This window comes from Rhinoraja longicauda, chromosome 18, assembly GCF_053455715.1.
Source record: "Rhinoraja longicauda isolate Sanriku21f chromosome 18, sRhiLon1.1, whole genome shotgun sequence".
Taxonomy (NCBI): Eukaryota; Metazoa; Chordata; class Chondrichthyes; order Rajiformes; family Arhynchobatidae; genus Rhinoraja; species Rhinoraja longicauda.
In genome coordinates this window covers 16,064,539-16,088,951 of record NC_135970.1, presented here as the reverse complement: position 1 = coordinate 16,088,951, position 24,413 = coordinate 16,064,539, and the positions used below count along the sequence as shown (strand labels likewise).

The window sequence follows — 24,413 nt, the reverse complement described above, 5'->3', positions numbered from 1 at the left end:
AAAAAAGGGAGAGGCTAATGCAGAAAGAAAAAAAGGTAGAGGGAATGAATCATGTATTCTGGTTAATTATAAACTATTGGGTAAATTCTTCCACTTTGTTTTCAAGCCCTAATTTTAATATTGGTAAACGTGGAAATTGTTTCGAATTTAGGATTTCTTCATGCAAAATTCTTAGTTTAAGAAAGTTTGAGGCCCTCTTTTCTGCTATTTTTTTTCATTCCCTTCTCTCCTCACAATGTTACAGAGGTTTATCTGTGTAACATGAAACATTTGGAAGGTGATTTCAGCATCTGTGCACCAAGCAAGGGTGCAGTACTGCCAGAGCTCACAGGAGTGCAGCTCCGGCACCTCTGTAAAAAAAAGTCAAAATAAACAGCGGGGAATTTTAACTAGTGGGGAATTTAACAGCGGCCGCTCCGGCACCAGTGACAGCTCCGGCACCAAAAGAATTAGCACTGCAACACTGGCACCAAGCCTTTGTTTCACAATTCTGCTTTTTGACCAGAGGGCTGAACTGATGAATGGATTCCAGTTGATGCTTTGGCTGTTTATCATATCATATCATATCATATATATACAGCCGGAAACAGGCCTTTTCGGCCCTCCAAGTCCGTGCCGCCCAGTGATCCCCGTACATTAACACTATCCTACACCCACTAGGGACAATTTTTACATTTACCCAGCCAATTAACCTACATACCTGTACGTCTTTGGAGTGTGGGAGGAAACCGAAGATCTCGGAGTAAACCCACGCAGGTCACGGGGAGAATGTACAAACTCCTTACAGTGCAGCCCCCGTAGTCAGGATCGAACCTGAGTCTCTCTACAGGTTTTGGGAACAGAAAGGAAATTTCCCCACTTGGCTATATCATCAGTTTGTTTCATAATTAAAAGCCCCATTTCAAGGTTGCTGATAAAAATTTGATATACATTCTCTGACTTGTTTGACATGAAATGTTGTAATTTTAAATGGCTAATGTTTTTAATTAGGTGACTGTTAAATTCTACAATGTGAACAATTTCTTTCACATACTTTTGAAAAATGTTTACAGTGGTTCAGTGATTTACATTAATTCCCCTCAATACTAAAGGTTATAGTTACAAGTTCCATCCAAAGCTTTGAACACAAAATGTAGACTGATACTGCAGTGTTTCAGACAAGTCATCAAACTAGATCACATCCAGTCTCTGAAATAGATGTAGAAAACGTTGTGACACTATTTTATGAAAAAGCAAGTAAAATCAATTATCTGCTCCTTATTGCATTGCTCCTTCTTAAACGATATGGTATAAGATTTTTCTGTCACTTCTCTATTTGCTTTTATTTTAACTGCCACTTCCTACACTGTCCTTATGCTGCCTCATGTAAGCTTGAGGAACAGTACTTTGCCTCAGCAGGAGCACATTGTAGCCCTCAGGACTCTGTGTCAAATTCAATAATTTAAGATAATGTCGTTTCTGTTTGTATTGAACTAGGCAGTTTTGCTATAAAGTTATCTTTCTAAATTAACTCAGTTTTTCTCTCTCTACAGACACTTTGATCTGTTGGATATTTCCAACTTACTCTTTTTTATAGGTTTCAGTAAGGCTTCTGACCTGCATTTCAAGCTCTTGTTTAAAAAAATACACAAAGTGCTGGAGTAACTCAGTGGATCAGGCAGCACCTCTGGAGAACATGCATAGATGATGTTTTGGGTTGGGCTCCTTCTTCAGACTACTTTTCAGCTTTAAATTGTCCCTTTGTTTGTTTTCTTTCTCTCTAACTGTTCTCATTAATCAGATGGCTTTGTAAACATTGGAATTGCCTGAATCCCCCTGTCCTCATCCTTTCAGAAATATTCCCTTTATCCTCGTGCCTTTACTCACCCTCTCTGAATTTAAAATGATCATCGTTTTACACTTGCTGTTGGATTTGGAACATTAACTCTGTTTCGCTGCACAGATGCTGCCTAACCTACTGATTTGTTTCAAGCATTTTCAGTTTATAATTACTAAACATGCCTGCCTGCTTGCTATTTTACAGCATTTTCAAAACTTAGTTTTGTAGGATATTCTATGGTTATATATAAAAGATTGCAAATATAGTATTTACTTTTTAAATTCAAAGGGTAAAGCAATATTTAAAACTCCAGGATGAAGGGTGTAGACAATACCTTAGAGAATCTAATTTATACAGTGCTAATCAAACTACCAGCAGTTCTTTGTTTCTATGAATATACAATGTCCAGCCACATCCAAGTCCTCCAGTTCTCTTTCATGATTCTATTCATCAGCATGTTTATTCAAAGTTAAATCAGTGAGATTCACAGGGAGTAATAACACAAAAGATATCATAACATAATCTAATTCCAAGGTGTTGTGTTGCAGATATCGATGAATGTGCAGGAAACGGGTCCCCGTGTCAACAAAGGTGTCAGAATGTGATTGGCAGCTTTAAGTGTTCCTGTAGGCCTGGCTACTACCTTCACAACAATGGGCATTTATGTACAGGTACTTGAAACAGTAACCCAGTCATTTGAAACTTCTGTTTTTGTTACCATTTCTAACCATTGGATAGTCATCATTATACTTGAAATATTTCTTTTTTTGTCTCTTGAAATTACTGCAAAAAAAAGATATTATTTTGAAAAATGTCAATGAGGAATGTTGCCATGATATAATTGCTGCTTTCATGTACTTCAAGTGAGTGCCCAGTCTTCAGGTTAGTTTATTAAGATGTTTGCTTTATCCAAGAGACTACAAGATTACAAGGGAGGGAATTACAAGGGAGGGGGGGGGGGGGGGGAAACGACAAAGGGGACCCGGCATGGGGGAACTGCTGGGTGGGGGAAGAACAAAATGAGGAGCTAGCGTGCTTTGTAACTTTGTCAGCGCTGTAGGTGGCTGCTATTTGTATACATTGGGTATGCAAGCAAAGAAATTCACTGTGCCTAGTCACATATGACAATAAAGTATTCCACTCCATTCCAGATTCATTGATATTCTGATGTTTACTTATACCAACATGATATATAACTCTGTTACATATGCTTCCTTTTCATGGAATAAGATAATACTTGGATAATAGTTTCTCTATGTTTTTATGGAATCTGGAAATTGCTGGCAAAGCTACAGTTTATTGACCATCTCTAATTGTCCTTGAAAAGGTCAGTCACCTTTTTGAATCCTTGTAGTCCTCCAGTTGAACGTACCCCCACACTGCTGTTTGGGGTTTTACAAGATTTAGGTCCAAATAATGAAAGACTTCCAAGTCAGTTACTAAACATGGCTGCCTGCTTGCATGTGTGACTTGAAGGGAACATGCAGGTGATAGTTTTCCCATGGATCCACTGCCTTGGTCATTCTTGGCAGAATAAGTCATGGCCCTGGAGGGTGTTGTAGCCTAGGCAATAACCTATTCTGTGGAACATTATCAAATGCCTTGGAAAATCAAAATATGGTCAATTTTCCATTTCCCTCTTTATCCACGGTGCGTATGACCTTTTCAGAGAAGACCATTAAAATGGTAAAACATGATTTTCCTTTAGCAAAGTTGTGCTGACTTTACCATATTACTTTGAATTTTTCTGTGCCCTTCCATAACATCATTAGTAATAGCTTTTAATATTTTCTCTGTGGCAGTTGTTCAAATAGCTGCTTTCTGTTTCCCTTTTTAAATTAAGAAATTACATATGTTATATTCCAATCTACTTGAACCTTTCCCAAATTTAAAGAATTTTAGAAAACTAAAACTAATGCATCAATTACGTCCCGAGCTACCTTTTGTAAAATCCCAGGATGAAGATTATCAGGAGACATGCCAGCTTGCAACTCTCACAATTTGCTCAGTATGACTGCCCTTTGATGGTAATTTTCCTCTGTTCCTCCCTTACAATCCTGATTTACGGCTATTTCCGGGATGTTATTTACATCCTTTACACTGAAGATTGACGTAAAATATTTGTTTGATTTATCTGCCATCTCTCGGTTTTCTGTTATTAATTCCCCAGACTCACTATATATATTACCCACCCTCATTTGGTTAGCTCTTTTTAAAAGGTCTATAAAAGATTTTACTCTTTGTTTTTACATAACTGGCTCACTTTTTCTTGAACTCTAATTTTTCATTGCTTTTATACATTTTGCTGCTTTGTTTTAGTATTCTGTACAGTCCTCTGATCATATCTTTGTGTAATTGAATGCTGTAACTTTAAGTTTGATACTAACTCCAACTTGTAGATTAACTACGGGTGATGGTCCTTTGCATAGAACTGCCTCATTAAAACTAGTTATTTACTGGATGAGATGTTGCAAGAGGGTGGAGTAAAAAATATGTGAGGAGGAGCAAGGAACCATTTGTAAATCCAAACTATTTGGATTGCAAATATTATGAATGAATGAATAAGTTTATTGGCCAAGTATGCATATACAAGGAATGTGCCTTGGTGCTCCGCTCACAAATGACAACACAAACATACAGTTAACAATTAAGAATAAAGCATAACCACATCAAAACAATAAGGTACAACATTACGGTCTAAACATGTGAGTGAAAATAAACCAGAGCAAAAAAGAGACCACAGACTTTGGTTATTGAGTAGAACTATCACTCATGGGAAAAAAGCTGTTTTTATGTCTGGCTGTGGCTGCTTTGACAGTCCGGAGTCGTCTTCCAGAGGGAAGTGCTTCGAAGAGTTTGTGGCCAGGGTGAGAGGGGTCAGAGATGATCTTGCCCGCTTGCTTCCTGGCCCCTGCAGTGTACAGTTCGTCAGCGGGGGGAAGATTGCAGCCAACAACCTTCTCAGCTGTGCGAACGATCCGTTGCAGCCTCCGGATGTCGTGCTTGGTGGCTGAGCCAAACCAGACCATGATGGAGAAGGTGAGGACAGACTCAATGATAGCAGTATAGAATTGGACCATCATTGCCTGTGGCAGATTGTGTTTCTTCAGTTGCCGCAGGAAGTACATCCTCTGTTGGGCCTTTTTGACTGTGGAGTCGATGGTGGCCCCCCATTTAAGGTCCCTGGAGATGATGGTTCCAAGGATGTGACTATGGTGTTGTTGATGGTGAGTGGGGGGAGGGGAGGGGGAGGAAAGTCTACAATTAGTTCCACTGTCTTGAGAGCATTGAGCTCCAGGTTGTTGCGATGGCATCAGGACGCCAGCTGTGTCACTTCCCCTCTGTAGGCAGATTCCTCCCCATCCTGCATCAGTCCAATCAGGGTAGTGTCATCCGCAAACTTGAGGAGCTTGACAGAGGAGTCTGTGGAGGTGCAGTCGTTGGTGTTGAGAGAATAAAGGAGAGGGGAGAGTACGCAACCTAGCGGAGCTCCTATGCTGAGGGTCTGCGGGTCCGAGATGTGCTTTCCCAGCCTCACATGCTGCTTCCTGTCCATCAGGAAGTTGATGATCCACTGACAGAGGGGTTCAGGCACAGTCAGCTGGGAGAGTTTGTAGTGTAGTAGCTCTGGCACAATGGTATTAAAAGCAGAGCTAAAGTCCACAAACAGAATCCTGGCATAGGTCCCCTTGCTCTCTAGGTGCTGGAGGATGAAGTGCAGGCCCAGATTGACTGTGTCATCCACCGATCTATTGGCCCTATATGCAAACTGCAGGGGGTCCAGCAGGGGGTTTGTGATGTTTTTCAGCTGGGCTAGCACAAGTCTTTCAAAGGTCTTCATGACTACAGAGGTAAGTGCGACAGGCCTGTCGTCATTAAGATCAGTGATCCTTGTCTTTTTGGGTACAGGGACAATAGTGGAGACCTTGAATACAGAATACAGAATACAGAGCCTTTATTTGTCATTCGGTACCGAGGTACCGAACGAAATTACGTTACCAGCAGTCACACAAAAAAAGAAACACAAGACACATAACCCCAACACAAACACCCATCACAGTGACTCCAAACACCCCCTCACTGTGATGGAGGCAACAAAACTTCCGCTCTCTTCCCCACGCCCAAGTCCCCGCGGCCGAGCCACACCGGACTCTGAAACATCCCACGGCCGAGCCGGGTGATGGAAGGCCCCGCGGCCGTACCTTGCGCAGCTAAGTCCCGCGGCCGAGCAGGCAGTTTTGATATCTTCAGAGCACTCTTATTAGATGTAGTTAAAATTTATGTGATTCTTTCTGAATGATGTTGGGACATTGTCAATGTAGGGTTTCTTGCCATTTTTCTGTAAATGCACACTTCCATTGGTACAGAGTCCCACATTTTAACCAACCTCTGAGTGAATAAACTTCTGAATTCCCACCTGGATTTTTGGCCTCCATTTCTTTTGGTCTTTATCACTTGCTCTTCATAATTTATCCATTATTTGTCAGATAAAATAATTAATGGATTAGAATTTATCTATTTTTTGCCCAGAATTTAACCCTCAAAATCTTGAAGAGTGCCGCCATCTAAAACATAATTTAAGATTTTTATTTGTGCACGTGTCATAAGTTTCAAAACATTTTTCTGATGAGATCTTTACTGAATATGATTTAGATATCTAAGTTTCAATATGGTATGTAACTGCAATTGCCATGTACTCTGGCATGACAGGTTGGAGACCAGAGTAGTGTGTAACACGAAAAAATTGCTTTGCTTTTTAGCTTGCAAAGACATAGTAGGTGATAAATGGTTTTAAAAAACGGTACTAGGGTATGGTCTATATTACAAGGTTGTATGAAGGAGTGGATTGCAGACATACCTTTCAATAAACAACTCAAAATGTCTGTATTTGCTTTCACCCTCACAACAAAAAGAAAGTAGGCACATACCCTCCAAAAACTGGCACACAAGGTATTGTGCACCCTCCACCCAGAACTGAACATTGTATAACTAAATTATTTACGTCTGAATGTACAAGCAGATTTTGAGCGATTTGCTTAAGCTACTTCACAGCTGAACTAAGCCCAAACTACAAGACACAACAATAACATTTATTTCTGTTCACCGACTGCTGGGAGTGGGGTCAAAGTTCCACTTTGTAACAACTGCACGCACTGTGATGTTTAACGACAGTATATTGCAGCTTTAAGCTGTAAAGAGAGGACCCTCTGTTATATCCACTCCAGAATTCAAATTCACTGAATGAAACCCAAAGGAGCAGGGCAATAGACAGGCTGTCAGAGCTGATTTGTCAATGTAATATAATAGGAAACAGGGGCTGGCTGGGCATTAGCCACCAATCATTCTTGTCTGCATTAGCTTCAGTCTACAAAGCCTTTCAAGGAACATGGCAGATTGACAAGTTAAAGAAAATGAAAACCGAGGTCAACGTGTTTGATAATTTCATTATGTCTTTCTTGACTGGCATGTCTGTTATTGATTTCATCTGTTTGATGGATTTTATTATGGATTTAAACCTTATTTTTAAAGTATGTGGAAATACTTGGCTTCTGTCCATGGAAAGCACATTTTCAATATTTTTCCTATTACGTATCATTTGGAATTTTGCTTCAGCCTACTGGGAGAGGGTCTCAAAATCTCCAAGTGTGAGATACTGTGAGTTTTTCCCAAGGCGTTTGATTATTAGAAGGTGGGAGTATATCACGGGATGCCCGACCATTGGAAAATGGGAATATTATCTCCGAATCCCTGAGCAATAGAAAACGGAGTGTAACTCAAAACTGCTTGAATATTGGAGAATGGGAGAATAACTTGGAACCTCCTTAGTTTCAGACACTCAGAATATTGCTTCTACCTTTGGTTGCTGATATTTCAAGAGAGTAGGTGATTATCTTATCTCTTTAGCATAGAAACATCAAGATTACTTAGAAATATTGTTTTAAATATCAACATATCAGATATTCAGTTGAAAAATTGACCCTATTTATTAATTCTTCAGTTACTATTAAGGTTTTCCTGCTTTGAAGTTATGATTAAGTGATAAAAAAGGTACTTTTCTCAGAGGCAGTGCAGTCCAGGTTTACTGGACTAATTCTTGGGACGTGAAAGCTGTCTGATGGAATAAGGACGAAAATGGGTCTATAGTTTTTGGAATTCAAAAGAATGAAAGGTGATCTGATTAATACCTAAGACGGTTTAAGGTGAAAGGGGAAATAATTAAAGAGGGCCTGATATTCCATATATTCACACAGAGGGTGGTAAATATATGGAATAAGTTGCTAGATGAAGTGGTAGAGGCAGGAACAATTACAACTTTCATGTAAATTACAATTACAATTTGGACATGGATATGAAAGTTCGACAGAGACCAAATGTAGACAAATGTAACTAGTTCAGGTAGTCAACTTAGTTGGCATAGACGAGTTGGCCTGAAGGGCCTATTTCCATGTTATATAGTGCTATGATTCTTTGATGAACCACATCTGGTAAATCAAACGGGTTAGAATTCCCAGCTGACAGCATAGATTCTGCTGAACCAAGACCAATATAACAATTTCTTAACAAAGTAATTCAGAACTGATTCTTTAGAAAAGGAGTGTTTTGCATTTTCAGAAGTATCAACATTGATTAGATCATGGTCTAGATGGGGTGCTTAAGGCTCTTGGTCAGTACTAGAAGTTTGGCAGCCTATAATTATTGGGTTTTAGATGCGATGGCCTTTGTGATTATATGTTATACTGAGATACTCTGACCTAGAAATTTGTTTTTATGACAGTGGAATAAAAAGTCCATTGTAATTAAAGATAGGTGTAATTCAGGGTAGAGCTAAATTATAATCATTTACGCTGCCACAGAGGAGAATTGACCCTGAACGTTTCCATCAAGGTTTTCAATTGTGCTTTTGGCTTGAAATTCACCCCAATGACAATAACAATGGTGTGATGATGGTTTTTGGCGTTCCGTCAAGATTTTACCCCTCTGTGGTTTAAAAAAAAGCAGTCATTGTTAGAACAAACAGTTTCTATTGAAGTTGCTTCTCCTGAAATGATTTGTTTAAACAGGTAATCACACTTTGACTGCTTTCTTGGAAAGGCTGATGTAGTGCCCTTTGTAGCTTCAATTATTACTCTGCACACTGCTCATAGAGTCATATGTATTCAGCATGAAATCAGACCCTTTGTCTTAACTCATCGATGCCGACCAAGTTGCCTATGAGTAGTCGTATTTGCCTGCCTAATACTAAATCGTTCTGTCCATGGACCTGTCCAATTGTCTTTTAAACATTGTACCCTCCATTACTTTCTCTGGCAGCTTATTCCTTATACGCACCAACCTCTGAGTGGAAAATGGTGCCTTTCGAGTTATTTTCAATGTTTCCTCTCACCTGAGACAAATACGATACGATACGATAAAACTTTATCCATCCCTGGAGGGAAATTGGTTTGCCAACAGTCACAACACACAAGGTACACAAAAACTTGAAATCAAAAGTGCAAAAATAAAAGAAAAGCACATGCGACTGTTGGCTAGCTGCCTTGTGCACAGTGCCTAAACCGGAACGAACAACAAACAAACAAACAAATGCAGACTTATCCCCTGGGCAGAGGATTCTAAAACTAGAGGGATCCCCCCCCTCCCCCACACTAGGTCCCCCTTTGTTCTCCCACCGTCGCTCACGGCGGTTCCCTGATGCCGGGTCCCCATTGTCTTCCCCGCCCTCCCCCTCACGTTCCACCATCACCGAGGATCCCACTGCCGCCAAAGCTCCTGTTGGCGCTGAGGCCCCATTACCGCTGATGTTGCCGTTGAGGCTCAAGCTGCTGTTGAGTCTCCCGCTGCCGTCGCCGAGGTTCCCATCACCGCAGTTACTGAAGCTCCTTCAACCCAGGCAGGCCTCATCGCCCGGCCTCTCCGCAGTCCCCTGGGAGGCCTGTGGGGCGAGTCGGGCCTACCGGGGCGTGTTCCGGTCTTCGGTCGTCGCTCCGGTCGTCTGCGCCACGGTTGTTCGTCGGGCAGATCGGGCTCGCGTAGCTCCCCGGGACACTTCCTCCGCGCAACACTTTGTGCGTGTATTTAAAGTTAAATTTCATCAGACACTTCTGGGACACTTTCCCAATTTTAGATCTTCTTGTAATCTAAAATAACCATTGCTGTCCACCCTGCCACTAATTTTGTGTCATTCATAAACTTACTTACCATGCAACTAGTTTATCATCCAAACCATTAATACAGGTGACTTTAAACTGTGGACCCAGCCCTGATCCCTGCGGGACATCTTTGGTTACATGCCATCCAATGGACCACCAATGACCTCAAATATCATTCGCATATGTTTGTACTGCTGTTGCCTCAAAGTCAAGATCACCATCAGTGTCATCTCCCTTGCCTCATTATGATTTTTGGCCTTTGAAACTCACCTTTTGACTTGTTTTGCAGTTTGACTTCCACATTAGGGGTATCATCCAAACTCAGTCAAGGAAACCATTTTTTTTCCCTTTCGCCCAGAGGATGAGGCAGACTGGACCTGTGGATTTGTGAGGATTGTGGGTTTCCCCAAAATGTAGATGCTCACAGACATTAGAATTTGATGATGATGATAATGGTGATACTTTATTGTCACTTGCACCACGCTAGTTTCACTCCTAAAGGAGATTTCCCAAGCATTACTCCATAGAACCAATGTAGCTACAGATCTTGAGGATCTATGTGACCCCCTGGCTGTGGGTAACCTGTTTTACAGAGCTCTCTCCCTTTCAGTAAATCTAGAATTATGGCTAACTCATTGCTGTTGCACTAGTGCAGTTATTTTTTACACAGCAGTACTCTGCAAGTCGTAGCTGTGCTTATGGGCTGTCCTTGTCCTTTCACAGCTGGCTCCTCAGTTGCAGATGTATGGCAAATTGTCAGCTGATAATGAAACACATTGGTGTTTTGACGTCTGCTGAAGCTAAAGCAGTGCAGCATTGCACGTGAGAACCTTAGTGTTATTTCATATGGATTGCATTTGAAGATTGCAGAGGAAGGGACACTTTTTCAAACTGTATTAGAGTGGCATCCAATACTCTTTTAAACAACTAAAAAGTTAGAAAAGGAAAATTTCAGCTTTATTTCAGTTAACATTTGAAGAATTGCTGGTTAGGGATATGACTGCTTGTCATGCCTACCTCCCAAGAATATTTGACACAAAACGCTGCCAGCACCTGTGGACCTGTGAGCGTTCAAGGAAAGAGCGAAAACATTAGTGTCTAGTGAGCCCGGAAAATATCTGCTTACATGTAGATGAGTCAGTGGGCTCAAATATGGAATAAAATGGAAAGCACACCATTTCAAAACATCTGTTTTTCTCTCAGTCACCAACCGATAGGGGGAAAGCATATAATCTGGCTTGTGGCCAAACCCTTTTCTTGCAAGACAATTTGCCAAATCCTCGGTGAAACAATCCCACTTCGACTTTGGCTATTAGTAATCCCATACTGAATGTCTGTGTGCCCCTGCTTATCCCTGGAGAGACTTAAATAGCAGTTGGTCCTCAGTTGTTTCGCCTCTACGTACAGTTTAAGAATTGCTGTAATTCCAACAGGGAAAATCACAGGAGGAATGATCCCTTCGAGAATATTTACAGATAGAGTAGAAGGCTGATCTTTTTACAGTCTGGCTCAACCTGAGATGGGCCTCTATTATTTTCTCCTATTCTGGGAGGCAAATTAACTCTGTTATTTTCCACTGGAGAAATTTATATTAGTTTGTCAATTTTCATTTTTTGGGTTATTTTCATGATTTCTCTTCACTCCTTTGAAACCATAATGCTCGGCATTACATCTGTTTTGAGTTCACAAGTTATTCAACTAATATAGTTTTAGATTGATTTTTCAGTGTAACATACAGTTATCAGACTAGCATTGTATCACCAGGAAATGCCAGCATCTAGCTTCAGAATTTTGGGTTAAGGGCACGGATAGTTCCCAGGAATGCACATCTATATTAATTGCCTTCATTCCATGATAATTCTACAAGCATGCACTTCCCGGGATCAACTGGTCTTTATGATTAATTCAGTCACTACATAGGAATACTGACTGCAGAGCTTGTGGTTTGTTTTGTTCCTATTTTGACTACAGGATGTGATCAAATGAAGTAACACTACATCAGCTGTTATTCCTTGTCAAGTTATGTTACAAGGTGATCTACAGATCATCAACATTCACCCTTACTCCCAATTCCCAGAGGTTGCATTGTCTGCGTTTAATAATTCATTCCACGTTACAGTAAATCAGTCATTAAGGAAAACATGGATTGATTCCAAATCCAAGCTCTGATTAGATTTATTAACAAGGTATATAATATACAATAATGAATAGACAGCATGGTATTAAGTGGTAAAATAAACACAAGTCAAATTCCAAACATCTGTGTACATTATATTTTAGGAAGCCATTTCTTAGTATATATTTTTAATGGGATGTTGTGAACTAACAATTGTAGTTCCCGTTTACTTGTGGAGATACCTAAAGCCAGCACTAAATAATGTGGTAGGATGTTTCCATGTTACAGTTTTTTAGTTTTGAAAAGAAGAGGCGTTATTGCAAACACTCTTCAAGCTTTAATAGGCGTGGTAGTAATGGCAACAAAATGAAATTCTCATGGTGTATTCTGATATCCCCAGATTAGGCACCAAATTTAATAATTGCCTTTATTTTTTCGTTTTATATTCAGTTTCCAAACTTACTCAGGAAGTGAAATAATCTACTTTACTTTTAAGAAGATTAAAAAGTACTTTTCTTAAATATGAAGAAGGCTTTTAAGCAAGCCAAAAGTGTTCTGGACCACACTTACTACCTGCGATGCCACTTTCAGGTGACTGTTACCTGTACCCTCTGCCCCACGACATCCCTCAGAACCCTCCCATTCATTATGAAGGTTTGCCCTGATTTGACTTCATGTTTTCTTGGTTATTTTTTCTGATTTCTCTTCACTCCTTTGAAACCATAATGCTCGGCATTATATCTGTTTTGAGTTCACACGTTATTCAACTAATATTGTTTTGGATTGATTTTTCAGTGTAACATACAGTTATCAGACGGAGTTGTGAGTCAACTTTATTAGCTAATTTGATCATTTTATAAACTGTGTTGTCTGTTCATAGTGCAGTTGGACCAGAATGGGCTACTGAGATTTATACAAGACACAACTGCCTTTGGGTTGAAGTAGAATGCACTGTATGAGTATTCCAGAACTATTAAACTTCAGTTTCCAGGAAACATGGAGCCTGTAAACATACACAAAATAATATTTACAAGGACAACATTTTGTTTCTTGTTGAGGAATGTGATTGCATATTACTATGCGAAAGTGCTTCATTTCTCCTATCCAACTTGATTATAGCCTCGGGCCAATTGTTTCCAGATTCTCATGTACTATGTTAAACTGCAACAGTACACCCATGCTCTTTGTTGTTGTAAACTTAGTTAATACTTTTGGCAATTAAACATGTCTCGTTCAGTTGATCCAGTAAACTTAAATCAAACTAAACAAATTAAGAGAAAAAGTACCAGGTCTGGAACGCAATTCGAATTATCCTTCTTGGCAATGGATAAAAAGGTTGGAAGAATATGCATTTCAGCCGGTTGTGCTTAATGTAGAGGGTACAATAATGTAAAGCAACGGTGAGCAGAAAAAGGTGAGGTGAAAGATACGAATGGGACAGAGGAACAACATAGATACAAGCTGATTGATTTCAATAATAAATAAAAAAAGAACGACGGTTGCCAAAAGGTGTCAAAGAAATGAGAAGCAATTATTCATGCTCTCACGAAAGCAGGATGGCCAACAATTTATCCAACTGATTTAACTTTTGTTCAGGGAAGGGAAATATTTGGAAATATTTTGTCTTAGTCTGCCCTCTGATCTGGTTTAGCAAGTACTTCAGTTCATCGCAGTCAAGGTTGAGCTTTAAATACTGGGCAAGTCTGTGACACCAGTGTTCTGTGATTGCATGTTTAAAATATATGGAAATATATTTTACACTTGTATGAGAATCAAGCTCAATGTTATCATGTAATTTAATGATTTAGAGACAAAGATATAGTGGCAGATTACCCTTGGAATAGAGAAAGAACATTGACCTAATCCAAGGAAACTTGTACAGAACAATGTATTGTGAGATAAGGCTGCAAAAGTACAAACTATAACAGGGGAATAAATTAAGATGCATGGCGGGACCTCCTTGGATGTTCCCTGCCGTCAAGCAAAGGCACACAATCGAAGACAACCCAATGTTGCTTTGCAATGCGCAGGAGTTTAGAACTTGTCAAGCTTAACCCGAGGCAATGCTGTCTGCTGGAGTTGGTTTCCTGCCTTGCTGATATGTAACCATATGAGCAAGCAACCATCTCTTTTGCCATTTCCTTCAGTACTGTTGGCCAGGGAATCGGGCAGATTCAACTCAGTGTGGATGTATCCAATATAAGAATCTATGCAGATTCAGCCATCAGAGATGCACTGCAAGATAACTGCTTTAATGGAGATCAAAACCTGTGAAAGAACTAAATGTTATTTTGAGATTATAATAAACAGAATGGCATGGGGATAGGGTTCCAGTGGATGGGGCCTTGGCCTATCAATTAGGAAAGCTTAATTCTCAAAGGTTTGATGCTGAGATGAATTCCTGACCACGTATTGAAGATTAACTAATCAACTTTTCTCACTAATGTAACGTTGCTTGATCCATCCCCAGCTCATGTCATCTACTCCCTTAATCTTCATCCTTGTTGGTTTTAGATTTTGCTATTCCAGAAAATCCCAGGCTTTGCTGTCATGTTATTTCCTTTGTACACAAGCTCATTCAGAACTCCACTGCTCATGCAGTAAATAAAACCATTTTCTTGAGTTTGCTGATCTATATTGGTCCTGATTTTTAACCAAAAAAAGACAAAAGTGCTGAAATTATATTACTTTTACACCAAAGTTTTTTTTCTGACACCAGGAAATCTCTGCCCTCTGTACAATTTCCCAATCTGGCCTGAATTTCAGTTATTTCATGATTGATTGTCCTGCCTTCAGCTATCAAACTTTAGAATTCCCTCCCTAAACATTCCCATGTTTCTATCTCTGTCTTCCTTTGAGATCATTATGAATCAGCCAAGATTTTGATAATCTGACCTAATGTTTTTTTTGCATGTCTTTGTGGCAAAATTTGTTTTGTAATGTAGCATCTCTCAGTCACCATCATCTAAATTCATATCTACCTGGGGTTCATTCCATTAAATTTAGCATGGTTCATTATCAAGTTAACTGCATTGAGCTAGTCTGTCTGGGATCTGACATTGGAAGGAATTTTTAGAAGGCTCCAGGGACTTCTGCTCAATGTGCAGTCTGAAATATTGGAAGATATAAAAGAAGTAAACCACTCTTGCCCATTGAGTGTGTCATCTCACTTAATGTGTTGCCTTTTGGCATCAAGTCTCAACCATGGAAGAGAAATTCATACTTTTAATTAGCAACCAATGAACTGAATGACTTGCTTGATCGGTTCAGAGGGTACAATAGGAAAGGGCAGAATATGTTCTTGCCTTAAGGACATATAATAGGACTACATAAATAGTTAGAGATCCTGCTTTTGAAAACCAATGATGTTTGAACCCTGGGTTTAATTGATTTGATATTTTGGTATTTAAAAGGCTTTTGGATAGGCATATGAATATGCAAGGAATGGAGGGATATGGATCGCGTGCAGGCAGAGGAGATTAGTTCAACTTGGCATCATGTTCAGCACACTCATTGTGGGTTGAAGAACCCTTTCCTGTGCTGTATGGTTCCATATTCTATGAAATAGCAGCTGCCTTTTTGATTCATCCACACAGACTCATGCTAACAGGTTAGTTTAGCCTTTGCTGTCTCTGTCATTTACCCATGCTATTTTTTTAAATTTCCAGATGTGAATGAATGCCGGTGGGCGGGGGAGAGCCGGGTGTGCCACCATTCTTGCCACAACACTTTTGGCACCTATCTCTGCTCATGCCGTGCTGGCTTCCGACTTCAGACTGACAGGAGGACATGTGAAGGTAAGAGGGAATGAAGGGCAGTAGTGGAGAACAGACCAAAGGTTTCTGCTGCATGAAAGTGGGGAAAGAAACTTTTGTATTTGAGGGAGAAAGAATAGGAAAAAAACTTTGGTTACATTCTTAAAAACCTAGTGAATATTGATTATAAAGAGTGATCTGTGTGTTCTGGTTTATGGTCAGATAGGGAAAGTTTAAAGAAGATGTGTGGAGCAAGTTTTTATTACACAAGAGTGGTAGATGCCTGGACATATGCTGCCAAGGGTGCTGGCTTTAGCAACAGGATAGAGTCATTTAAGCAGCTTTTAGATAGACACCACGAATATGCAGCGTTTGCAATGGGTGCTCCTGGAAAAGAAAGTTGAGTAATTTGAAGTATTAGACTGAAAGTGCCTGGGAAAGCAGCATTGAAAATTAACAAAGGAGAGGCTCAACATCATGGACAGTCCACTGAGTCCTTCAAAGAGCAAAGCAGTAGACACCAAAACCCAGCAGAATTATTTATGTTGCACCAAGATTGCAATCATCGAATGCAGAAGACTACATTGGCAAATTCAATTTCAAGAAATTCACAGCATCCAGATAATTATAACCAAAGTTAAGCAGTTATTTGGAATCAATTATTATTTGTTGCAACTTTTAAAGGAGATGTGTGGGATTTTCTTTAAGTATTAACTTTATCTATTTTAATCATGAATCATCATTATTTTATTTGTAACTTTTCATTATTATGCACATTTCTGTTGTCACCACATTTGCTTTATTTCCTTTGGTGCGTTTTAATTCTCTGCCACTTTAGGTTGTATTTTAGATTTAAAAAAATATATAATTGAAATAGTGCACAAGTGGCTCTAACTATATCCTTGTTTTCTAAACTACAAGATATTGATGAATGTAAGGAAGATGGCTCTCTTTGTAAAAGCCATTGCCTCAACGTCATAGGATCATATCGCTGTGCATGTATGGAGGGTTTTCAGATGGTTGAAGGCCAGTGCCAAGGTACTTTAATCTATTTTCTTATTCAATTATCCGTTTGGTGCATTTCCACTCAATATACAGTTTGGCAATATTTTTCCATTGTCTATGATTTGTTTGTTGATTCTCAATTATTATAGTCACGGAATCGTACAGCACACAAACAGGCCATTTGGCTCAACTTGTCCCTGCCGACTAAGATGCCCCAGATACTTTGGTCCCACCTACCTGCATTTGGCGCATATTCCTCCAGTCTTTTCCTATCGATCTAACTGTCCAAATGTCTTTTTTAAAAGCTGTTATAATATCTGCCACAAATACCTCCTCTGGCAGCTCGTTCCATATGCCCACCATCCTCTGTGTGGAAACTTCCCCTTCTCATCCTAAAGCTATTTCTGGTTCTTGATTCCCCTATCCAGGATAAAAGACACTGTGAATTCATCCTATCTATTAGTTGCCATATAATTGGGTTGACTGGTGCCACGCTTTTTGATGACCCAGTTTCCACAAAAAAATAGGCATAATGGAAAATCAAAGGCCAAGTGCAAATCACATAAATTCCTATTTTACTGTAATCCTGTTGAGTTCCTCTGTCTGTATAATTCGTTGTCACCTATCCCACAGCCAATAATGGCCTGTTATGTGCCCCACATTTCCTTGATTATCGTTGCTTTTTGCGTATCTTCCATTCATTTGTCCTAAGTACCGTCTATATCTCTCGTTCCCCTTCCCCCTGACTCTCAGTCTGAAGAAGGTGTCTAAAACAAGACCCTCCCTGGAAACCTGAGCTTCTAAAATAGGCTGTAACTTCAACACAGTACTGAGTGAATCCTGAATTGTTAGTGAAAATGTGTTAAACTGAAGCCCTATATGCTATCCCAGATGGAAGGTTCAAGATTTCTTTACATTAATGATGGAGAGCTGTGAAATTCTCCTGAAATGTCTCCAAAATTTATCGCTAAACACATCTCAAAATAATCAAATCATTTATTGTATTTTCCACAAATTAGCTGCTGATTTTTTTGCTTTACAATGATTACTAAACTTGGAACCTCTTTAACTGGTATTACTATTGGCTTATTATTGTCATGCATGCTGAGCTACAGTGAAAAACTTTGTTATCTAGTCAAATCATATGATACACAAGTACATAGAGAGCAGAATATAGTGTTACAGTGTTATAACGTTACAGTGCAGTGAAGGGTCATATTGAGATAGGTTGGGAGATCGGACCTAAACAACTATCCGATGAGAGGATTGCTCAGTAGCCTGATAACAGTGGAGAAAAAAATTCAAGCTTTTGTATGGGGAAAGGAATCACCAGGATGTAAAAAGACCTTAATTATGTTGACTGCTTTCCTGTGCAGTGTGAAGTTTGCTTGAAGTTGATGGTGGAGAGGCTGGATTGTTTGCTGGAATATTTGATCCACAACTCTTGTGTCTTGTGAGTTTGAGAATTCCTGTTACCAAACCAAGCTGTGATGCATCCCGATGGGATGCTTTTTATGCTGCGTTTGTACAAGTTGGGAAGCCGTGGAGACATGCCAAACATTCGTAATGTACGGTGTGTTTTCTTGGCAATAGCTTCGGTTTGATTGGTCCACCACAAATTGTTGGTGACATTTATACTAAGCAACTCGAAGCTCTTGAATATCTCTACTTTGACGCCATTAATGCTGACTGGGGCAAGTACTCTCCTCATTTCCTGAGGTCAATAACTGGCCCCTTCATCTTGATGACATTGAAGAAGATGATGTTGTCTGATTGATTAAGAAGTATTGGGACATTCTAAAGTCTTGCAAGGTCTTTATTGCCTGACCAAAAATTGATATTGGGACTTTGAGTTACAGTCGATTCTCGTTAATCTAACAGATTCCGCAATGCCTTCTATATATATTGGTGCATTGATTAGATGTCAGATTATACCATTTTACGATCTCGGAAATAATTGACTTAATGTAAACTATCGGTGAATGATGGATAACTTATACGTATAGCATATCTTGATATGTATCTATTTGGTTAAAAAAAGGTTTCTATAACAAATACCATTTAATCATAACATAGAGGAAATACAAAGAACTGCAGATGCTAGTTTACAAAAAAGATACAAAGTGCTGGAGAAACTCAGTCGGTCAGGCAGCATTTCTGGAGAACATGGATAGGTGACGTTTTAGGTCCTGACCTTTCCTCGAGAGATGCTGCCTGACCCATTGAGTTACTCTAGCACTGTTTAGACATGTTTGTATGATTTATTAAACAAGTGGAATGATACGTGCTTAAAACAGTATTTATAAACAACATATGATGCCCATATACATTTTATGAAAAGATAAACACAAGCCAGATGTACAATTGTAAGTTTATCATAAATATATTCCTTTATACTTTGTCTATAAATTTGTTTGGATGAACATGGACCTGCAAATGAGAGCTTTCATGAATGGAGGACAGTTTGTTTCTTTTTTTGTATAAGACTGAGAATGTAATTGTTACAATTGTAATTCACAGTTTCTGTATTGTGATCACTTCACACTTTCTGTGGCTGTGAGAAGGAAGGTAAACTGATCTTACAACTAGGAATGGGTGGGACAATCAATCAATGAGATGTTATTTGAGTTGAATGAAGGGTTGGAGGCACGCGATCTGAAATATTTGTTCTGTGATATGACGGTCAGTAAAATGATTTGAAATTTAAATTAACATTTGGGTTGGAGAAAAATCATGATGGTGTAATATCAATTGTCAGATTAACAAGTATGTTTATGCTGTATTAAAATCAATTACACACAATTGAGTGAATATTGCAGAATAACAGGTCATAGAGTCATGGAGTCATAGAGTGATACAGTGTGGAAACAGGCCCAACGCGCCCACACCGGCCAACAATGTCCCAGCTATAGTCCCATTTGCCTGCACTTGATCCATATCCCGACAAACCTGTCCTATCCACGTTCCTGTCTAACTGTTTCTTAAACAATGGGATAGTCCCAGCCTCAATGACCTCCTCTGGCAGCTTGTTCCATACACCCCCCACCCTTTGTGTGTAAAAGTTACCCTTCGGATTCCTATTAAATCTTTTCCCCTTCACCTTGAACCTATGTCCTCTGGTCCTCGATTCCCCTACTCTGGGCAAGAGACTCTGTGCATCTACCCGATCTATTCCTCTCATAATTTTGTACACGTCTATAAGATCCCCCCTCATCTTCCTGCGCTCCATGGAATAGCGACCCAACCTACTCAACCTCTCCCTACAGCTCACACCCTCTAGTCCTGGCAACACCCTCTTAAATCTTCTCTGAACCCTTTCAAGCTTGACAATATAACAATCAATCAACCCTTTCAATCTTTCATATAACATGGTGCCCAGAACAGAACACAATATTCTAAATGTGGTCTCACCAACATCTTATACAACTGCAACATGACCTCCAAACTTCTATACTCAATACTCTGACTGATGAAGGCCAACGTACCAAAAGCCTTTTTGACCACCTTATCCACCTGCGACTCGACCTTCAAGGAACCATACAGTGCCGGATTAACCTAGTAGCAAAAGTAGCATGTGCTACAGGCCCCGCATTTTTGAGGGCCCTGCACTAAATGCTTGCAAGCTGTCTGGTGAAATCGGCATCGCACGATCTGGCAACTCTGTTGTTTGCATGTTGGGGGAGCTGCATGCTGCATGGTACGTGATCATTACGGACATCATTAATAACATGATTCGAATAAATAAATTCGTTCAAATTTAACTTTAAGTTGTCCCCTATTAGGCTCGGGGGTGCTGTTGGCCCGGACACTAGGAAAAAAACTGCAGATGCTGGTTAAAATCAAAGGTTGACACAAAATGCTGGAGTAACTCAGCGGGACAAGCAGCATCTCTGGAGAGAAGGAATGAGCAACGTTTCGGGTCGAGACCCTTCTTCAGGCTGAAGATTGTTTTTCAACTAAAATACTTTCTTTCTGAGTGTTGTTTTGCACAAGCCAACCTTACCCTTTCCTCCCCATCCTCTCCCCAGCCCCACGACAGTCTAGACTGAGATTAGTAACGCACGGCTCAGTTTGGGCACGGCGTTAGTTTGGGCACGGCGATCTGCAGGCGTCTCGGTCCCCGGCGCTGTGTGGGCCGCTCCGTCCCACCGGTCACTCCGCACTCCGTTCCAGCTCAGTGACGCGTCCGGTCCAGGCTCTGGTTTCTCCTGTGGCCACTCCGCCTCTTGCTCAAAGGGGCCTCCTGACGAAGCCCCAGTCCACGCTGATGGGCTGCCCGGCCAGCTCCGACCCATTCAAACCCTCCATGGCCGCCTGCGCCTCCTTGTGGGTCTCGTACTCCACCAGAGCGTGGCCCTTGAGGTAGCCAGTGCGCCGGTCCAGGTTGAGGTGCAGGTTCTTGATCTCACCGTATTCGGCAAACTTGTCGTGGATGTCCTCCTCGGTGGCTTCTTCGTGGACCTCCATCACAAACAGGATCCACCCCTCCACCGAGCGTTGAGGGCCTGGCTCGTCGCCGTCTTGCTCCACGGAGTCGTAGTCTTCTCGCAGCCTGGATCGAGCGCCTTCCTCTGAGCCAAATCCTTGCCCCTTCCTCTTCTTTGTCTTCTCCTTCAGTTTGTGGATACGTTCATCACCCTCATCATCCATGGCAAAGTCCTTGTCGCCCACCTCATGGAGGTCCAGCAGAAGATGGGTGATGTTTTGGGTCGAGACCCTTCTTCAGATTGAGGAAGGGTCTTGACCCAAAACGTCAGCCATTCCTTCTCTCCCGAGATGCTGCTTGACCCACTGAGTTACTCCATTAGTGAAGCGGGAGCACGTGGCCACTGGCTGGGTGAGGTCACGTGGGGCGCGGGGCGGTGACATCACCTTCTCGCGTATTTGGGAGTGAGGAAGTTACCAACCCTAGCTACAGGCCCCGCACTAGCTTAATCCAGCCCTGGAACCATACACCTGTACTCCTAGATCCCTCTGCTCTACAGTACTACCCAGAGGCCTATCATTGACTGTGTGGGTCCTGCCTTTGTTCAACATCCCAAAATGCAACACCTCACACTTCTCTGTATTAAATTCCATCGACCATTCCTCCACCCACCTGGCCAATCGATCCAGATCCTGCTGCAATCTTTCACAACCATCTTCACTGCAAAACCACTCACTTTTGTATCATCAGCAAACTTACTAATCTTGCCCTGTATGTTCTCATCCAAATCATTGATGTAGATGACAAACAGTAACGGGCCCAGCACCAAACCATGAGGCACACCATTAGTCACAGGCCTCCAGTCCGAGAAGCAACCTTCCACCATCACCATCTGCTTCCTTCCATGGAGCCAATTTGCTGTCCACCATTGGATCCCATGTGTTCTAACCTTCCAGAGCAGCCTACCATGTTGAACCTAGTTGAATGCCTTGCGGAAATCCACATATACAACATCTACAGCTCTGCCCTCATCGAACTTTTCAGTCACGTCTTCAAAAAAATCAATCAGATTTGTGAGACATGACCTCTCACGTACAAAACCATGCTGAATATCCCTAATCAGCTCTTGCCCATCCAAATGCCTGTATAAACCTATCCTTCAGAATACTCTTGAGTAACTTTCAACTACAGATGTTAAGCTCACCGGCCTATAGTACCCAGCATTTTCCCTGAAGTCCTTCTTGAAAAGAGGCACAACATTTGCCACCTTTCAGTCTTCCGGCACCTCTCCTGTATTTAAGGACGACTCGTAAATTTCAACCAGGGCTCCCGCAATTTCGTCTCTAATGACCGTAATGCCCTCGGATATATCTGATCAGGCCTTGGAGATTTGTCTACCTTCATACACGACAGTACCTTCAGTACTTCCGATGGTAACACTGACTGCTCTCAAGACACATCCAATGACTGCCCCATGTCCCAAAGGAGAAATACTCCAGTAGGACCTTACCCATCTCCTGTGGCGCCACACAGAAGTGACCGCTTTGATTCCTGAGAGGTCCCAATCTCTCTCTTGTTAACTTTTTCCCCATTATGTATGAAAATCTTTTGGGATTGTCCTTGATGCTACCCACCAGAGCTATCCCCTGGCCTCTTTTTGCCCTTCTGATCTCTTTTTTCAGTTTACTGCTTAGCTCCCGAAACTCCTCCAGGGGTGTACTTGATTCCAGCTACCTATACCTGTCCCATGCATCCTTCTTGTTTTTGGCCAATGCTTTAATTTCCCTCGTCAGCCAAGCTTCCTTATGTTTGCTTGCTTTGCCCTTCACTCTAATGGGACGTACATATCTTTAGCTTTTATCAGCACACTTTTAAAAACATCCCACTTGGCCAATGTTCCTTTCCCCTCAAATAACCTGCTCCAGTCAACTTGAGCGAGACCTTCTCTCATACCCGCAAAGTTGGCCTTAGCCCCAGTTGAACATTTTAACACGTGGACGCTCTTTGGCCCTATCCATAACTATCAAACCTAATCGAACTGTGGTCACTGGTCCCAAAAGGCTCCTCCACAAACACTTCATTAACTTGCCCTTCCCAATTTCCCAATACCAGATCCAGCCTTGCCCTCTCACGTGTGGGGGCCTCTTACTGCTTAAGAAAACTCTCCTGAACACTTTTGAGGAATTGCACCCCATTTAAACCCTTCACACCATGATTTTCTCAGTCAATATTAGGAAAGTTAAAATCCCCTACTACAACAGCTTTATTTGACCTGTAGCTGTCTGCAATCTCCTGGCACATTTGTTCTTCTAATTCCCGTTGACAGTTCCGGGGTCTGTAGTACACTCCTAAACAAGGCGATCATCCTTTTTTGTTCCTCAGCTCCACCCATATAGCCTCATTAGACGAACCGTCGGTAATGTCACCTCTGATCACTGCCGTGACATCCTCCTTGACCAACAATTCAACCCCCCCCCCCCCCCCCCCTCCTCCTTTGTCCTCACCCCTGTCTCTCCTGTATCCCGGAAACATTGAGCTGCCAGTCCTGCCCCTCCCTTAACCAGATTTCAGTCATGGCTACAACGTCCCAGTTGCTCGTACCTATCCATGCCCGAAGCTCATCTGCCTTACCCGTCAGGCCCCTTGCATTAACATACGTGCAGTTTAAACCAACTCTCCGTCCTCGATCGCCACCTTTCACCTGCCTGTTCGGTCCAGTAACCTTTCCCACACCACCCTCCATACCAACTTCTAGCCTCTCACATGCCTCTGTCCTGAATGAGATCCCACACCCCCCTGCCAATCTAGTTTAAACCCTCCCGTGTAACATTAGCAAACCTGCCCGCTAGGATGTTGGTCCCCCTGCAAATAACAAGAATTTACTGTTTTTGGCTCAGCTATTTACTGCCACGGCCTTTCAGATCACAAGAGAAACCAACAGATTAGTACTCAGCCCCTTGAGCCTGCTCCACCGTTCAGTGTGATCATAGCTGACCTGCTTCAGACCCCATCTCCTCTTCTGTATCAGTTCCTCATTCTTAGCAAACCTTATTCCCAGCAGAGACCAGAAAAGAGATTGCAAAAGGAATGGCCCAGGCCATTTCATTTCACTTAGTCTATGAATTGGATACTGCATAATCTGCAT

The 24,413-nt window shown here is 41.3% G+C and overlaps 2 protein-coding genes across 2 annotated transcripts in view; one reads left to right on the top strand and one right to left on the bottom strand.

Moving 5' to 3' along the window:
- The window catches only part of LOC144602075 (kielin/chordin-like protein), a 193,886-nt gene that overhangs the window by 84,514 nt on the left and 84,959 nt on the right, over positions 1-24,413 (top strand). Inside the window, exons 9-11 of the mRNA XM_078414768.1 lie at positions 2,368-2,490; positions 15,751-15,879; positions 16,759-16,875. Of these exons, the coding sequence (XP_078270894.1) occupies positions 2,368-2,490; positions 15,751-15,879; positions 16,759-16,875 (369 nt within the window). The remainder of the gene's footprint in view (positions 1-2,367; positions 2,491-15,750; positions 15,880-16,758; positions 16,876-24,413) is intronic.
- On the bottom strand, positions 21,073-21,525 carry LOC144602077 (RNA-binding protein 8A). The gene has a single exon (XM_078414772.1). The coding sequence runs from the start codon at positions 21,490-21,492 to the stop codon at positions 21,073-21,075; it is 420 nt and encodes a 139-aa protein (XP_078270898.1). The 5' UTR covers positions 21,493-21,525.